This window comes from Coffea eugenioides, unplaced genomic scaffold, assembly GCF_003713205.1.
Source record: "Coffea eugenioides isolate CCC68of unplaced genomic scaffold, Ceug_1.0 ScVebR1_23;HRSCAF=104, whole genome shotgun sequence".
In the NCBI taxonomy this organism is placed as follows: Eukaryota; Viridiplantae; Streptophyta; class Magnoliopsida; order Gentianales; family Rubiaceae; genus Coffea; species Coffea eugenioides.
In genome coordinates this window covers 1,143,384-1,163,285 of record NW_020862884.1, presented here as the reverse complement: position 1 = coordinate 1,163,285, position 19,902 = coordinate 1,143,384, and the positions used below count along the sequence as shown (strand labels likewise).

Here is a 19,902-nt window from a genome sequence, read left to right as displayed (position 1 = left end):
TATACAAGAGTTGGGTTTAAGAATCAAGTTGTAATCTTGTGGTGTTTTTTTCTCATAGTAAGAATAAGTTTTTCTCTCCGTGGACGTAGGCTTGATGATTAAGCCGAACCACGTTAATTCTTGTGCGTTGCTCATTGTTCATGCGAGACATTATTTTCTATTAAATTATTAATCTTTTTCTTTTCAAATAATTGGCCTGATACCCTAACAAGTAGCAATTTTCCCTTCTTCCAAGTTTGTTTTGTCAAGCTTTACAGTAGTCAACATTCTCGCGTCTTGACTAGTACAAGCAGGTCCAAACAACGACCCTTACTCAAGATTTAAGACATCGCATCATGTATCTTTTTGGACTTGGTAAGAAAACCTTTCAATTGGCTGACTGTACACAAAGAAAATTTATGTAGTCAAGATTAAATAAAAATTTATTTAATTTATTTAGATAAATAAATTGAATTGATCTTAATTTAAATTAAATTATGAAAGTTCATTAAGATTTGGACTTATGAATTGGGTCAGAATTATGTGGGGCTTAAATCAATTAACTGTGTAGTGTCCATTTAAATTAGAGTGAATGAATAGGTTTATTAATTCAGAGTGAACAATTTGGATCAGTCTATTACTAAAGTAAAAATTAAATGGATTTCTTGAGTTATAAGAATTAAATAGGTTTCTTGAGTTATAAGACATCCAAAATGCAGGAAGGTTCGGGAAGATTTTTTTAAAGGTCAAGCTTGGTATAAATAGAGATCTTCCTTGAAGTAAAAGGGACACATTAGAAATCCCTAAATTCTGAAAAAATTCTATCAAACATTTTAAATCCAAATCGATAAAACTCTATCCCTTCAAGTCCCTTGAATCCAAATAAAATCCAAGGCAAAGAAATCCTTCCTTCTGTTCGTCTTGAAGGCTTCAAATTCCCTCAAATCCAAATCAAGTCCATTCATCTTGAAGGCTTGAAGATTGAATATTCAAGTGTTCAAATGTCATCACCAAATCATTCATTTTTTACGCTCAAATTGTAAGAAACACCCTTTTAATAGGAGAATAAGCATGCTCAGCCATTCAATTAAAGTCCTTTGAAGAGAAGAATCAGATAATTAATTTCTTTAATTTAAGAATTTTCAGATATTTTAATTCTTTTATTATTTGATCTAATATAAGGCAAATTACACTTTACCCCATATGGTTTAGTGTTTATTTATATAACCTCCTTATAGTTTTAAAAACTATACATAAGCTCCTTATAATTTGGATTAAAGTGTCAGAGTGACGAAATTTGGAAACTATAACGGAGTCAACTAAAATGTCAAAAATACTCCTATGTAAAGTTAAAAATTATTTATTAACCATACGGGGGTTATGTATATATATTGAAAATCATAAGGAGGTTATATGATAAAACACTAAACCGTAAGGAGTTTATGTGGTAAAATATAAAATCATACGAGATTAAAGTGTCATGCATATTATATTTATATATTTTGGTCACTTCAGCTATTTTAGTTTTTAAACAAGAGTAATTTCGATATTTTCATAGATTTTGTTACAAATGATTATTTCCGTCACTTTGACATTTTAATCCAAATTATGAGGGGGATATATATAGTTTTTAAAACCATAGGAGAGTAATGTGAAAATTAGCTATACCACAAGAGGTAAAGTGTAATTTGATCTTTAAAATATTTGATATTTGTGCAAGTTTTCTTGTCCTTTGTTTTAAACAACTTTTTTTTTTTGTAACCCGGAACATACCCCGACTCAAACCCTTAGGACCCGAGCTGGCACACCAAACTGGATGAGTGCACCACAGCCCCACGCAGCGACCCCGGCAAGTCACGGGGGTTCAAGTCCAGAGTAAGATTCGAACCCAAGATTACAAGAGTCCTTAAGAGACCGCTTATCGCTGAGAGCATTTTCCTTGAAAATAAACCAAGAAAATCTAAGTCCCATTACTTCCAATTGTTTGGGCTATATAAGCAGAACCGCAAGAATCTGTAAGAGCTCAACCACGTTCCCAATACCCAGAAACTTTTAGTATCCAATCATCAGCTTGTTGCACATTATTCCATCTTCGCATCCAACAGCTCATTGAAGTTCCCAATACCATGTGGGGATTTCGCTCATCATCAACATTAGCAAACATATTTCTCCTTCTCTTAGTTGCCATGAACCTTTCAGTAAGCCATGTTTCAGCTTCTAAACAATTTCAAAATGAGACTGATCGTCTTGCTCTGCTTGAATTCAAGAATCAGATATACGATGATCCATTTGGAGTCCTAAAGTCCTGGAACCATTCACAACACCATTGTCACTGGGAAGGAGTCACATGCAGTGCCCGACATCAAAGGGTCATGGCCTTGACTCTAAGGGAAAAGCACTTGTCTGGAACCATATCTCCTCATGTCGGAAATCTAAGCTTCATGAGGTTCATCCAACTTCCGGGGAATCAATTCCATGGTGAGATTCCCCAAGAATTTGGTCGCCTCTTCAGGCTAAGAGCCTTGAACCTGTCAATTAATGCACTCGTTGGAGAAATCCCAGCAAACCTGAGCTACTGCACAGAGTTGATAAATATTAGCCTACGTGACAACAAGCTAGAAGGGAAAATTCCGATTGATCAGCTGAGCAATTTGAAGAAGCTTGAAAATTTTTATCTTTACAAAAACAATTTCACAGGAGAGATTCCCTCCTCAATTGGGAACTTATCATCATTGATCCGGATTGGATTCAGCTTAAACAATCTGGAGGGAAATTTGCCCGTGGAAATGGGGCTCTTAAAAAGGTTATCTTTTTTTTCAGCAGCAGAAAATAAACTATCTGGTATAATCCCTGCCTCCATCTTTAATAGTTCAGCCATTATTTCATTTTCAGTAGCCGCCAATTCCTTTCATGGCAATCTCCCAACCAACGTAGGTCACACCCTACCAAATCTGCAAAAATTATATCTTGGGGGAAACAAGTTCTATGGAAACTTTCCGACTTCAATCACCAATGCTTCTGGGCTTGACGTACTCGATCTTCCTAGAAATAATTTTAAAGGCCAAATTCCAACTAATTTAGGAGATCTGACACAACTTAAATTATTAAATCTTGCTGCTAATTTCTTCGGCAATAATCCTACCGGAGACTTGGACTTTGTTGCATCATTGACCAACTGCAGCAATCTAAGAATTCTTTCCTTGAGTGCCAATACATTTGGAGGTAATGTACCTAAAGTCATGGCCAATCTCTCACATCAACTCACTGAATTGTACATGGGGTGGAATCAACTGTCAGGAACTATTCCAGAAGGGTTTGGACATCTTGTCAATTTAGATATCCTTAACCTTGAAGCAAACTCTCTTTTTGGGCTCATTCCAAGAGATTTTGCCAAATTACAAAATTTGCAACTTCTGAGTCTAGACCAAAATGAGTTGTCAGGACAGATCGTCCCCACCCTATGCAATGCCACTGCTCTATACTTTCTAGAGTTATCAACTAACCAGTTTGAAGGGGGTAATATATTTGACAACGTTCTTATGAACTGTCAAAATTTGCAATATCTGGATATATCTCATAACAACTTCACTGGAATTATATCACCACAATTTTTGCAGACGCACTCATCACTGATGTACATCAAAATAGATGAAAATTCATTTAGTGGTTCTCTGCCTCCTGAATTTGGAAAGCTTATACATTTGGTGGATTTCAATGTTTCTCAAAATCAATTTGCTGGAGATATACCCATCTCACTTGCTGATTGTTCAAATCTGGAGAATCTTTTTATGCAGGCCAATTTTTTCCAAGGAACAATTCCACCAAATTTGGCTTCTTGGAAGAGCATCCAGCAATTAGATCTTTCAAGTAATAATTTGACTGGACCAATACCAAAAGAACTTGAGAAGCTTCAATATTTGAGGTACTTAAACCTTTCCTACAACGACATCGAGGGTGAGATACCAAACACGGGGATTTTCAGCAATGCAAGTCAAATATCATTGATTGGCAACAACAAACTCTGTGGAGGCATTCCAGAATTGGAGTTCCCTCCTTGCCCAGTGATTAAGGGGAAAAACAGAGGAAAGCTGAAGGTTGTCATATTGCTGTCCATTGTTTTACCGGCAACGCTTCTGGTTCTTGTTACAGTGTTGTTATATTTCTTGGTATATCGAAAAAGAGAAAGAAGACTGGTGGCCAGATTCTCTAGCATGCCTACAAGAGTCGATAAGCTCTTGCGAGTTTCTTACCATGAACTGCATCGTGCAACTTCAGGATTTTCTCCAGAAAACTTAATTGGTTCAGGGCATTTTGGAGCTGTCTACAAAGGCACACTAGAAAAACATGGCAATAAGCTTGTAGCAGTCAAAGTTCTTGATCTTCAAAAGAATGGGGCTTCCAAAAGTTTTAAGGCCGAGTGCAAAACATTGAGAAACATTCGCCATAGAAACCTCATCTCTATCGTGAGTTATTGCTCCAGTATTGATTCCAAGGGTGATGAATTCAAAGCTCTAGTCTATGCGTTTTTGGAAAATGGGAATCTGGACTTGTGGTTGCATCCTGCAGAGACAACTGATCACTCAACAAGTCTTAATCTTCTTCAGAAGCTAAATATTGCAATTGATGTGGCTTCAGCATTGCAATATCTTCACGACCACTGCGAAGCAGAGATTGTTCATTGTGATCTAAAACCAAGTAACATTCTTCTTGACAATGATCTTGTTGCCCATGTGGGTGATTTTGGATTGGCGAGGCTCCTCCCAAAACCCATCAACATATCTTCCGAGCAAGGAACCAGCAGTACTATTGCCATGAAAGGATCAATCGGTTACGCAGCTCCAGGTAATCACGAATGTTACTTAATTGTGCACAGACTATAAGGTTTAGATATATAAAACATAGTGAAGCAGAGATATAATCACCGGTTATCTTTATTCTCTTTATCAGAATTTCCATGAGATTTTTTTTTTTAAAACTTTTTATACTTCCTCTTGAATATAAAATTCTGTTAAACGGTTATAGGTCAACATAATCTCAAAGAACTAAATTGCGTTTTCCAATAATGTTGTTGAAACTCAACGCATGTAGTTCAAATCATCCTTTTCATTGCTCCCAGACTTTATGTTCATATGGTGATTTTTTCAGCTTTGAGTTAGTACCATTAAATCCCTTTCTTGATCTTTTAATTTGAAATCAAATGTTGCGATGTAATTAGCCTATGTTTGAAAGATTGTTAGCCTATGTTTGCATTTACTATCTTTTAACCCTATTCACCATATTTGCCAATTGAAGAAGATTCAAAAGATAAATGGCTTCAATGAAATGAAATAATCTAAGTTTAAAACGGAATTAATAAAACCTTAGAGGGTTAAATCGTTACATGCCAAGGATCTGTCGGTACATGTTAACAATTTGTTGCATATGCAAGAAAAAGTTGAATGTAAAATGCATTTTGTTTTTGTTAGGGTTAATTCAACAGTTACTCTTGTAATTAGGGGCAATTTGTGCCCTTGATATTATTTAAATATCACTTTGCCCCAAAGCAAATGGTCAACCACTATTCAATAAACGGTCTTATATGACTTTTTTTCAGAATAGCCTTTTGTAATAACTTTAGGTTTTGTTGGATTGCTATTTCTCATTTTCATCATTGATTCATTAAATGATTTGATGATTACTCAAACTTGCGAAGCATAACTTGATGAATATAAATTTCATATGGAAATAGCTGTACTAATGCGTTTCCTTTTTTGATTGTTAATTTGATTCTTTAAGATTCTTCTTCGAAGATTTGAAAAGAAAAAAAAATTAAAACACTTTCTCCAAGTTCTATGTTCTCTCAATCTCTTTTTTCTGCAGGATAATATATAAAAAAATATACACAGAGCTCTTATCTTAAAGCACATTTTGAAGTAACAATCTATTCTAATACCACAAATTTTTAATGCGAATTGAAACTAATATTAAATAATAATAATAATAATAATAATAATAATAGGACAAAACAAGAAGATATACATATGATTGAAACAAAAGGCAAGAAAATACGGCATGTCCATATGGATAAGAAAAAAAAAGATGAGGAATAGCAAATTAATTGCTGCACTTAATGTAAAAAGTTATAAATGACTTTTTGTCAAGTTCTTGGATGATATATCATGTATAATTGACATTAGTTTTAAGGAGATACTTATTGATAATAAAACAATAGGGACATTAAGCAATTGACCTAAATGTATAGTGATTAATTTTAACAATTTCAATCAAGTCTTATTTACTAACTAGTACTTAAACATAGCGGCTATATTTAATTTTCTCCCTTAGATTATATATATATATATAAACTAGTACTTAAACATAGCAGCTATATTTAATTTACTCCCTTAGATTATATATATATATATATATATATATATATAGTTTCTCCTTTACAACATAACATTAATATATCTAGAAACAAAAATTCAGAGTATGGCATGGGTCATGCGGCATCAACTCCAGGGGATGTCTACAGCTACGGCATTCTTTTACTAGAGATGATCACAAAGAGGAGGCCAACAGATGATATGTTCATGGATGAGCTAGATATATATAACTATGTTAACAGAGCTTTGCATGAACAAGTTTCCGAGATCGTGGACCCATTGCATCTTTCTGAAGGAAGAGATGAAAACAGTAGAATTACTCATGGAGAGGAAACTATTAATGGTGGAAAAGAGATGGAGTGCATTATTTCCCTACTGAAAATTGGACTTAAGTGCTCTGCAAGATTACCAAATGATAGGATGCATATGAATGAAGCTGTCAGAAAATTACATTTCATTAAGGATGTTTTCCTTAATGTCAGGGCACAACAAGAAAATGTTCAAGCTTAATAGCCACAGGTATACTCGAGAATTTAATACAGCCCACAAGTTGAAGTTCATTTTTTTTCTAATTTAGATGAATTCTTTTATTTTGGACGAAGTCTTGTAAGCTAACTGGTTTCTATCATTCAGAATCCATTGTAGACCCAAAAAAAAAAAGGAAACAAGAGAAAAGTAATACTACATGGGTTGTGCCCACTAGCATGGAAAAGGATGTCATCTCGTACTAATGCTTGAAATCTTGATTTGCGGCTGCTTACTGGTCTGAATCACCAAGATGAAGTTGAACTGATAAAGAAGACATCTGTGGCTTTTTATTTGAAAAAATAAATGGATGATTAAAACATATTCCTAGTCTTTCTTTACAAGAATTGTATGTTTTGAAAGGCAGTCAATTGGCTCAATTCTGCTTGAGCATCTTTATGCTTCCATACTATGTTGGATCCTATGCTTCCATAATATCATAGTTATTAAACCCGGTCCGGAGAGGAACCCGGTGAAAGAGGTGGGTCATCGGGTTACTGCTTGTATTAATTGAGTAATACACAAAATTTAACAAACTCAAAAAATCAAAATGCATAAAAAAAAATGAGATTTTTATGAATTTTCTGCTATATTTTTTAATTTTCTATTATATATTGCTTTTTTATTGAATTTTGTTTCCTTAAAATTCAATAAATATTAATTGAGTGAAAAAAAAATACAGCAGTTTCAAAAAAACAATATATAATAGAAAATTAAGAAGAGCAATCCGACCACGAATTCTCATATTAAGAAGAGCAGCGTCAAGCATGGCTCCACCCACATTATCAAAGTAGATATTTAATGCCTATGAATGAGATAGTAAGAAAATTGCACCCACTCGAAGATCTGGCATTTGCTTCAAACCCGATCTCGGGCCAGATCCTGTTCTGATAAGTAAGGAAAATTTTCCTTACTAAATTTGACGTTGGATATGATTTGTTTCAAGCTGGATCTCAGGACCGAACTCACTTTTGAGAATTGAGAAGAGTCTTTTGATGTTGGATCCATGGTCGGATCCTTGTTAATGGTTAAAAGTCTTTAAAATTGTTTTGGCACGTTTTTACGATTAGAAGTGGCTATTTTACCACCAAATGGTGCCTTAACTTCAGAGAATGTTTCTGGTCGCTCAGGCTTCTTATGTAAAACACTTATTTGGATGAAACAAAACTTGGAAGAGTGGCTCGACAGTTGACTATAAGATACAATTCCTGAATGGCAACAATTCTAACTATATAAGATCACGTAGAGGATTGATTTACTGCAGAAAATCATTTTTTACATTTTATAATACTATAAAATTACACATTGTAGACAAATAAACTTCCTCTTATTCTAAAAGATATTTATCCCTTGTATTGGACACATTAATAATGGACAAATATAGTCTAAAGCAAAGTGATTATAATTTATTATTTGAAACCTATTCTTTCTTTGTTCATCTTCCTAGTATTTACAGCATCAGACTGAAGTCTTCTAATCCGTGCAGAGTAGACATGCAGTGTACAAAAATACCAGCTTAAAATTATAGACTTGAACAGTAAGTCAACAGCAACTTTGGTCTTTCGTAGCAAGTAGTTGAGTGAAGTGGATATATAGAGACTTGACAGCAAGTCACCATCGATATTTTGGTCCTTCCCACTTGCCACAGACAAGTCGTTTATTTATTGATGTGAAAGAATAATAAATTGTGGATCACGGACATAGAAATTTTCAGAGTATTCAGATTGGCCAGTATTGACGGCCGAAATGAGGGGTCTAAGAGGGTCTCTCTAATTTCAAGATTTTAACTTTTTTTTTTTAGGGGAGGAGGACCTGAAAATTGAATCATCTCTGTTTGCTCAAAAATTGTTGGTAGAGAATTTTCTTTGTTGCTTCCCAAGCACATTAATGAGATTCTTAACAGTTTTGATTGCAGACTGAACTCAAAAGGGCGGCGAAAGACTAGAACAAAGCAAAAAGGACAATATCATCCCAAAGTATTTGTCAGACTGTAATTTACTTCAACAAAATCCAGTGCCTTGTTCTAGTTCAAGTCATGCTCAGGGTATGCAAGGAACAACAAAATAAAATAAAATGAAATAATAAAAATACCAACTCTCTCTAAATATATCATGAGTCTTGGACGATTTAGATCGTTAACAAGCTTAGACTACTGTCCTCTCAATTAATTCAATTTATTTTTGGAAGGGGTTAAATCCACACCCGTTCATTCTAAATTTACAACTTATACATGTGTTAAACACTTATGTGCTTAGATTTTAAATATCAAATTGAAACTTTTTATGGTAAAATCTTTTTTAAAGGAAAATATTCACTCCCTAATCTTTATTGTGAGTTTTATATAGAAATTCTTATTTTTCAACATTTATTTTTTCTCAAGAGCTTCTTTATAATTTTCCTCTTTTCTGTTGTGATCTACCACCTTTATTTTGTTAAACTCTTTTTTAACACTTACACATAATCAAGTGTAACCAAATGGAGACGCGCGTTTGTATTAAGTCAATATATTTGCATATTCCACCTTGAAATCTGTTTAGGTTTTAATTTTGTAGAATTAAAAATATAGACATTGCTATTTACATCGTTATTAGTAATTGAAATGTTCTGAATTGATAAATTGATATTAAATTAGAAATTGATATTCTTATGCACTTGCAAAATGTTTGAAAATATCCTCTACTGCAATGCAGACATTTGTTTTTCCTATTTTTTGTTACGTAAATATATGTTTCTTTAAATTATAAAAACTATCAAATAAACTTAAAAGCTAAGGTCATTGTTGTCCAATAAAACATCGTTTGAGACATGGTGACAAATAAACTAAGATAACAACCTCCATTATAATACTAAGTTACTAACAACTAGTTGACGGCGGGCCTCACACAAGGCGTTAGGCTGCCTGGGTATTGATTGTGAAATGTACGAGGATTGGTAGAAGTTGGTCACTGATATGCTTAAAATGCATGAGGCACAAATATAATGGTAGAGCCAGTTAGGAAATTGATGTAAAGTTGCAGAATATTTGCAGATTATTGAAAATCATGCATGAAAACAATCCAGTGAAACTGACTTGAAGAATTAAAATATCACCCTTCATGCTACGAACAAAATTGGTATGATTAATTAACATGAAAATTCTAGCACAATTTTATCCCGAAAGCTTTATAAACATCCATGATAGCGTTAGATTTGTGATCTGCTTTATAAAGTCAATTAAAATCTTTTTTTTTTTTTTAAATTAGTCCACTCCAGCTACCAATACTGACAGATTCTTGCATCAACATTTATTATCCATCTTGTGGTTTGTGTTCATTGGAAAGATTAGAATTGCACACATCGAAAGGTTTCCTGTTATGATCACAAGGACGGCTACGGAGGAGTTTACTTGTAGAACCAAGTCTGAACAACGGCCCACAGTAATTAAGATTTAAGAGATCGGACAAGACATCCTTTTTCGACTCTTGTTAAGAAAACCTTGAAACTGGCACTTCAGATTAATCCCCATTGAAAAGTACGTAATTCACGATCCTATCCTTTATGCGTAAATTGTAAGTGGCGGAAGCTTGCTGAACATTTCTGTATTAAGTTCTGACAACAAAGTTTTTAGTTCATTTTCCTCGACAATATACCAAGAAAATTAAGTCCCATTTGTTACAATGGTTTGGGCTAATATAAGCAAAACTACAAGAATCTGTCACAGCTCAAACATGTCCCCAATCCACAGAAACTTTTATCATTCAATCATCAGGCTGTTGCAAATTAATCCACCTTGGTATTCACGGCTCATTCAAATTCCGAATACCATGTGCGAATTTCAATCATCGACGTTAGCAAACATTTTTCTAATACTGTTAGTTGCCATGGACTTTTCAGTAAGCCATGTTTCAGCTTCTAAACACTTTCAAAATGAGACTGATCGTCTTGCTCTGCGTGAATTCAAGAATCAGTGACAGGTCGTCGAGCCGTACAATAATAAATACCTGCTCAAATGGAATACAAAAATATTTTGATAAATTGCATTCACTTAACATGGTTCTTGCGGTTTCTTGAAAAGTTCTTTTCTTTCTTTCAACAACACCATTTTGTTGAGGAGTTCTTGCAATCAAAAATTCATGTGTAATACCATAATTATCACAAAATTTCGAAAAATCACAAAATTTAAATTTCGAGCCATTGTCACTTCTAATCTTAATAATGTTCAACCCAATCAGATTTTGAACTTTTACAAATAAGAAAACAAAAACTCTGAAAGTATCATCCTTGTGAGTAAGAAATATCACCCAAGTGTATCTAGAATAATCGTCAACAATAATCAAACAATATCTTTTACCACCCAAATTAGCAATTTGTGTAGGACCAAACAAATCAAAATATAAAAGTTTCAAAGGTTTTGAAGTAGAAACACAGTTTTGGGTTTAAAAGAGACTTTAACTTGTTTTCCAAATTGACAAGAATCACAAGTTTTGTCCTTTTCAAATCTAATTTTTGGCAAACCTCTAACAAGTTCCTTTTTGGAAATATCTTTTAACAAATCTATGTTGAAATAACAAAGTCTTCTGTGCCACAATCAATTATTTTCATTTGTAACTTTAAAACATTTAAAGTTAGATAAATTAACATTTTCAAGAATAACTATATAAATGTCATTTACTTTTTTTTCTTTGAAGATAATATTGAACTTTGAGTCAAGAACAAGACATTCATGTTTTTTGAATAATACAAATAGATTTCTATCACACAATTGACTAACACTTAACAAGTTATAACTCAAATTATCAATTAGAAGAACATTGTGAACAAAAATTTGATCATTCTTACCAACATTTCCAACTCCAATTGTTTTGGCCTTATTATCATCTCCAAATGTTACTTTTTCACTTGATTTTGGTTTGAGTTTGATGAATTGTGATAGATTACAGGTCATGTGTCTTGAGCATCCACTATCTATGAACCATTTTGATTCTTTAATGATATTCACCAAATTTACCTACACAAAAGTTCACAAGATAATATTTGGTACCCTTTACTTTTTGGGTTCTTGAGAGTTAGCATTATTTCTAACTATCCTCATGCATTTCATGTCATTTCCAAATTCTTCCTTACATAACAATTACTTTTCATGTGACCAATTTGACAACAAAAACTGCACACAGTCCGTGAATTACTTGCATGGACAAGTTTAACAAATGTAACTTGGTTTCTCTTATAAATGTTAAATTCGTTTGCACTACAATTCAATCTTTTCTCATGAATGCCAAAATGAGGTTTTGATTCATTCCTTTAAAACATTTTTGTTTCTTGCATTGAAGTAACTCATTTAGACAATTCATTCTTCTTTTCAAATCACTTTGTTCCTTTTTGAACAAATCACAAAGTTTTATTTTTCTATCAATCTCAAAAAGTAAAACAGTTCCATTCTTTTTTAAGTAGTCATTTTCAGCTTTCAGATTTTTATTTTGTTGAAAAAGATTAGTATTATCTTGAAACAAAAAACTAATTTTCAGTTTTAGTTCCTTGTTTCTAGCATAAAATTCTTTCAAACTATTATGCAATCTCTCAATGAAAGATTCAATATCATCATCAGATTCATCATCACTAACAGGTTAAGAGTTGCAAGTAATTGCCTCATCATCACTAATGACCATGAAAGCCATTTGAGTAGATTCTTCTTCTTCTTCAATATCACCATCCGAGTTGCAATCATTCCATGTGATTTGAAAGTTGTTGAATTTTGATTGTCGTTCAACTTTTTCTTCTTTCTTCTTCTTCATTGGGCACTCACTCATGTAGTGTCCAAGTTGGCCACACGCAAAGCATTTGTCAGTTTACTTTTTATTGGCCTCTTGCTTTCCTTTGTTTCTTGCATTGTTGAACTGATTTGGAAATGAATTTTTAGATGCTTCTTTTCTGAATCTCCTTTTGTTGAGAATTCTCTTAAAATTTCTTGTGATGAGAGCAAGATCATTGTCATCGACCTTTACATCTTCTCTATCCAAGAAAACCGAGTCATCTTCATCTTGAGATGCTTTTAGAGCAATACTCCTTCTCACCTTTGCATCCTCTTCCTTTTGCACCTTAGACTTAAGTTTTAGGTCATAAGAGATTAGAGAATTAATAAAAGATTTAATATGTATAGAATTCAAATCTTTATCCTCTTCAATAGCAGTCACCTTATTCTCTCAATCTTTGGACAAGGCATTCAAGATATTTCTGTTTTTCTCACCTAAGGAGTATTCCTTTTTCAGCACCTCTAAATTCTTAATGAGATCATTGAATTTACAATATATCTTATCAATATTTTCATGAAGTTCCATCTTAAATGATTCATACTTGGTAACTAGGATAGATTTCTTTTGTTTTCTCACATTCTCATTTCATGAATTTCGCTCAGTTTATCCCAAATCTCTTTAGTGGACCTACAACTTTTGATCTTAATAGACTCATTTGAATCTAAAACACTATACAAAATATTCATAGTCTCGGCATTCAAGGTGAGGTGGGTTCTATTATCACCAGTCAATTTATTTCTGATTTTTGGTCTTGATCTATGAGTGACTTCATCTATTACAGAGGCGTCATATGGACCTTCATTAACAATAAATCACAATTCAATATCAATAGATTGCAAGAAGATAATCATATTTTCCTTCCAACTCACATAATTGGATCTATTAAATATTGGGGGTCTAGTGATAGATTGTACTTCAAAAAATATGACATTGTTGGTTATTATTTTACTCCAAAACTATTTGAACTTAATTTCTAGGAGACCTGACTCTAATACCAATTGTAAGGATCGAAGACAACCTAAGAGGGGGTGAATTAAGTAATTTTAAAACTAATCAGGTTATGAGACGTTTTTTGACTCAATATAAAATTTACCATCTTTTCTAAATCGCCACTCAATGGAACAATTAATAAGAAAGTAAGATTACTTGTGAGTGGAAGAGATGAGCAGTTAATGTTCACAAGAGAAAAAGTAATAAGGAAGAATAGCAAACCAATTTACTTCCAACCTCCTCTTGAGATCGAGTATCACTTTATAGAACAAGTTTCTTAAGTTGATCAAATACAACCAATTTTTGTGTACAAAAGAATGATCACTTCCTCCTTACTCCGAACTACAGTTTGTCAATTTAAAAAGTTTTATAATCACTCGGATAACCCTCATAAAACTATACTATTGAAGTATTTTTCTCACACAAGAAAAGGTTATACGACATTTACACAACTAAGAGTACAAATCTTCTTTGAAGAATATTTTCTCACTAAAACTACTCTTAATCTTTCGTATTTTTAATTTACAAAAGTCATTTTAGAGTAGTTGACTATGCACTATATATATGAGATCAAAAAATGTCACATTAATGCTTCCAACGGATAGAAGGTAGTTGAAAAGTTTACTAGCCGTTGAGAGTATCAGACGTCCGGTCCATTTAAAATTCACGCCCGACAATAGGCAGTGAGTTTGAGGGAAATTCTTTAATTCTATCGGACGTCCGGCGTCTCTGGTATTTACGTTCAAAAGCAGATGATCATTTTGAAATCTTTTTCAGTTCTTTCGGACGTCCGGCACCACAATGCTTTACGTTCGAAGTTTCGCAAACTTTATTGGACGGCCGGTGCTCTGATGCTTAGCATCCGAACGAGATTAATTAGTTAGAGAGAATGTCTTAATTCCTTCGGACGTCCGGTGGTGGAGTTCTTCATGCGTCCGAAGTTGCACAATGATTATCGGACGTCCGGTCCTGTCTTCACAAGCGTCTGACATCTATCAGCAACCTTTGTTTCTTTCATTTTACACTTGATCTTTGAATCTGATTTGTGTCATGACTGAAAGTATTTCTTGAAGAGATATTAGTATCATCCATTTGTTTTGTAAACATCAAAAGTTAGGGACTAAGATTCACAGAAGCCTCTAGATAACAAATATATGATGCAATGGGGGTGCCTGATGCACATGCTGGATCTTTTCATATTGTGCGTATGAGAAGCCACAGAAATGCAGCTGGAGAGGTTAGGCAGCTTAGTTGAAGACAGTTATGGCCATGCATACGTTAGTTATAGCCATGCATACGTCAGTTATGGCCATGCAATTGGAGTTTGTAAGCTGGAGTTAGTTAGCATTTGTTGGTTAGAGTTAGTTAGCTAGTTTGTTAGTGAGGATCTAGTGACATCAGTAGAGGTTAGCACTAGCCTGACCTGACAACTGACTTAGTAACCGACATAAACTGCTATAAATAGGAATTGGGGGCTGGGAAAGGGGATCAGCATTCTGATAATAGCTTGTAACATTTTCTTTACATTTCTTCTTCCCCTTGTAATCTCTATGCCATTCATCTAATAATATTTTTCTTCATTTGTTAATCTTCGAAGTTACATCTCCGCTATTTTTGTAGCTTCAAGGTCATAGATAGGAGATCTCCACTGACCTCTGCATTAGTGGTATCAGAGCTGGGTTGAGCCAGCTCAGTTCATCAATGGCAGAGGACACTAGGTCCAGGACATCAGGAAGATGGAGGAACACGTTCGTTCCATGCTGAAGGAGCAGCGAGAACAATTTGAAAGAGAAGTGGCAGCTTTAAGGAATTTGGTGATCGAGTTGCACACGTAAAAGGTCCAGCGGAGGGGAATGACTCTCCCCATAATTCAGACACAACCACCAGCAATCGAGAGGGTTACCAGGCTCATTATCGCTTATCACGAATTGATTTTCCAAAATTCAAAGGAGAGGACTTTAAGGGATGGTTGTACAAAAGCGAGTAGTTCTTCGAAGTGGATGAGACTTCAAGCTCCATGAAGGTTGAAATAGCTGCAATGAACTTGGAAGGGAAGGCTCTTCAGTGGCACCAGATTTTCATGAGGTCCAGACTTACGCGTGAGATTCCTGCGTGGGAGGAGCATGTGAGGAAGTTGTCTTCGAGATTTGGGGACTTCTAGTACAATGATCCAATGGGAGAACTCAAGAGCTTGAAGCAGATTGGTCCAGTACAAGAATACCACGACCTGTTTGAAGAACTTCTCAACAGGGTAGATCTCCTTGAGGACTATGCTACTAGTTGTTTTGTGAGCGGATTGAAGCCAGAAATCCAGTTAACTATAAGAATGTTTATGCCTAAGAATGTGCAGCATGCCAGAATCTTGGCCAAAATTGAGGAAACTAAATTGCTGATGCAGCAGAAAGGAAGGGGGTTAGCCAAACCTTTTACACACTATTCAGACCACACCAATACTTCTATTCTCTCACATGCCAACTCGCCTGGTTACAAGTGGAAGACAGACTCTAGGCCAGTATTACCTCTCCCCACCTTTCCAGCATTGCCCAGTAATGAGAAGCAGAGGAACCAGTCATCAGGAAACCTTTTAGAAAGCTGAGCAGCGCAGAAATGGACGAGAAAAAGGGATAAGGGGCTATGTTTTTGATGTGACGAGAAATTTACTGCAGGACATATGTGTGGTAATAGGCAATTTCATAGGTTGGAGGTCTGGGATGACATGACAAGAGAGAACGAGGAGTCAGAAAGTGAAAGAAAAACAATGGATGAAGAACAATTAGCACACATCTCCCTTAATGCTGTGACTAGCATGACTGTCCCTAACTTTAGGACCATGAGAGTCACTGGCCATGTGGGAAAACAATCTGTGAACATATTCATAAACTGTGGTAGCTCACACAACTTAATTCATCCCAAGGTGGTACAGAAGTTGGGGCTAAAAACACAGAGGGTTGATCCCTTAGTGGTGAAGGTAGCTGATGGGAATAAATTGACTACTCGGGACCTTTGTAAAGAATTTACTTGGAAAATGCAGGGACAAGAATTTAAGGCAGTTTTGTTAATGTTACTCGTAGGAGGATGTGAAATAGTTCTTGGGATGCAATGGCTGACTACCCTAGGTGATGTGAAGTGGAACTTTGGGAAACTTAGGGTGGAAACTGGTCATAAGGTGGTCCTGAGAGGGATCAAATAGCAAGGATTGCAGTTGATCAGACAAAAGAAGATGCAGAAACTCCTTCAAAAACCTGAGCAGATTGTTGAGGCACAATTATGCTTGATCAGAGTGATATAGGAATCTACCTCAGAGCCACTACCTCTCTGCATCATTTCTACCGACATAAGAGAGCAACATGTAAGTCACTCAAGGGAACTTGAAAACTTGTTGGAGAAGTATAGGGATTTGTTTCAAGAATCTAACAGTTTGCCACCAGAAAGGTCTCATGACCATAAAATTGTTCTTAAGGAGGGAACTAGACCTATTAATGTGAGACCTTATAGATATCCTGTTTTCCAGAAATGTGAGATTGAAAGGCTAGTGGCTGAGATGCTTGCATGTTGACAGGTTGTCGATGCCTGTGCCAATAATAAAAAAAAACCTAATTGCCAAGTAAAGTAACCAAAACCCGATTCCAAGTATTGGAGCAGAGACTCTAGATATGCAATGGGTTACTTGATTCACCATGTTCCTGAAGAGTTTGCTTGATCTGATATACCCGAATGGGATGGCTTTTTCACAATTAATTATTGATTTGTAAACAGGGCAAGTAGGATCGTATTCTCAGGAATTGGGGATATTTCGTTTCTTTTCAAATTCACAGTAACAAGGGGGTGTTTTTGTGTAAACGATGACAATCAAAGAAGTTCAAACAAAAATAGATAGTTAACTAGAAATTAAATGACAATTCACTAAAGTTAAAGTAATAATAATTAAAGGTCTAGCCAAGAAATAACTTCAACAATGGTTCACCTAATTGATCATCGATACAAATGCAATTCCAATTATTTACTAATAAATAGGTTATAACTGCCAAACAAGCGATAACAGTCAACCCCTCCTTACTGTGTCGGTGATTAAGGTACGCCCGTTAATCATTGCCCTAATTGAGAAATAATCGTAGGTATGCCCATAAAATTTAATTTCTCAATTGCCTTACGTATTAAAGGAGCCTTATTCTAACCAAATAACGCACTACCAGGGTTATTTTAGGTTAGCCCGCGTATTTCCCTGACACAAATCCAATCATGCCAGTTGTCACTATTTCAGAGCAATTAAACAATTACGGATTTAACGTCCCAATTGACAATAGATTACCAAATTAACTAATTATTGAGATCGAAAACAATCAATTAATTGAACAACCATAAGCATTGTAATAAGAGAATATGCGAATACTTATAAATAAAAGAAAAAGATAAAATTAAATCGATCTCACAATTTTTAGGTGAACCAAAACCTCCGTTGTTTCTTGACTAGAAAAGGGGATTTAGTTTATCCCTAACAAAAAAGACCCACACAAAATTGAAACAACAATAGCGGCCATTGTCCTTGCTCGCTAGAATTCAATTTGATTGAATGACGAAAGAAAACGAGAAACTACAGGGAATGATTCAATTGTTGCTAATTGTCCCTGACATACGAGGGAAGAAAACCACTAAAGACAAAAAAGCCAAAAGTCAAAAGAGAAAAGCTAATCTAAAGGTTGTCACCCAATTGTCTGCTATGTTTTCTATCTAAATCCTATTACTTCTACTATGCGGCCAGCCCTACTCCCAACAGCCTAGAGTCCTAATTAAACTTTAACTTCCATTTCTTCTTTTTCTCTATTCAGCCGCCCTACACAAAAAATAAGGAAACTTACTTATTAGTAAGTTTCCTTCCTCTGCCGAAACTACTCAAATAACCAACTAACGGAATAGTTGCGGCTCCCATGTTGCACTTCCAAACACGAGTAGGTGTCGCACGTCTTTCCTGAACTTTCTCGACATGTTAAGGCCTGAGTTGATGTGGCCACGCCAAGCAGTATTTGTAGTGTGAAATTTGCGCCTATTTACCACATTTTGCTCCAACTCCCTGCAATAAGTACAAATGCCACAAATGAGTAGAATCTGACAATTAATAGGCATTTAATCAGGTAATAAGGGAAATTAATTATAAAATAAATGAAAAAATTGTAACCTATCACATGTGGCATTATCAGAACCAGCTCTAGTCCTTTTTCTTCTCCAGTAGTGTTAGTAAAGAAGAAGGATGGTTCATAGAGGATGTGTGTTGATTACAGGCAGTTGAATAATGCCACTGTAAAGGATAAGTTCCCTATTCCTCTGATAGAGGAGCTGCTGGATGAATTGTATGGGGCAAAATTCTTCACTAAGTTGGATCTAAGGTCCGGGTATCACCAGATCAGGATGAAGGCTGAAGATGTGGAGAAAACAGCTTTCAGAACTCATGATGATCACTATGAGTTTCTGGTTATGCCCTTTTGGCTAACCAATGCTCCCTCAACCTTTCAGAGCTTGATGAATGATATCTTCATGTCATTCTTGAGGAAATTCATTCTGATCTTCTTTGATGATATTCTTATATACAATAGGGAGTGGGAGAAACATCTACAACACCTTAAAATTGTGTTTGGATTGTTAAGGCAACATTCCCTAAAGATGAAGAGTAGCAAGTGTGCTTTTGCTCAACAACAGATTGACTATTTGGGACATGTTATTGATGCCAACGGAGTTCAAGCAGATCCACAGAAGATTTCTGCAATCATGGATTGGTGAATACCTCAGACAACCAAGGAGTTAAGAGGATTTTTGGGGCTCACTGGATACTACAGGAGGTTCGTACGGGACTATGGAAAAATTGTAAAGCCACTGACAGATTTGCTTAAAAAGAACCAATTCCAGTGGCATGAGGGGGCCACTCAAGCTGTCAAGCAATTGCAGGAAGCCATGAGCAAGCCTCCTGTCTTGGCTCTACCAGATTTCACTCAGGAGTTCATGATGCTTCTGGAAATGGAATTGGAGCAGTATTGATGTAGAGGAAGCAACCTCTGGCATTCTTCAGCAAGGATTTGGGTCCCAAGCATCAGGCCTTATCTGTGTATAAAAAGGAAATATTGGCTATAGTGACTGCGGTTTTGAAATAGAGAGCTTATCTGGTGGGAAGGCACTTTGCTATTAAAACTAATCATCAAAGTCTAAAATATATAATGGAGCAGCGGGTGCACACACCTTTGTAACAGAAATGGATAGCCAAACTA

General features: G+C 35.1%; 1 protein-coding gene across 1 annotated transcript; it reads left to right on the top strand.

The window, feature by feature from the left end:
- The first annotated feature begins 2,105 nt into the window (after positions 1 to 2,105).
- LOC113756576 (LRR receptor-like serine/threonine-protein kinase EFR) lies at positions 2,106 to 6,854 on the top strand. Its single transcript, XM_027300210.1, has 2 exons — positions 2,106 to 4,821; positions 6,448 to 6,854. The coding sequence occupies exons 1-2, from the start codon at positions 2,106 to 2,108 to the stop codon at positions 6,852 to 6,854; spliced, it is 3,123 nt and encodes a 1,040-aa protein (XP_027156011.1).
- The last annotated feature ends 13,048 nt before the right edge of the window (positions 6,855 to 19,902 follow it).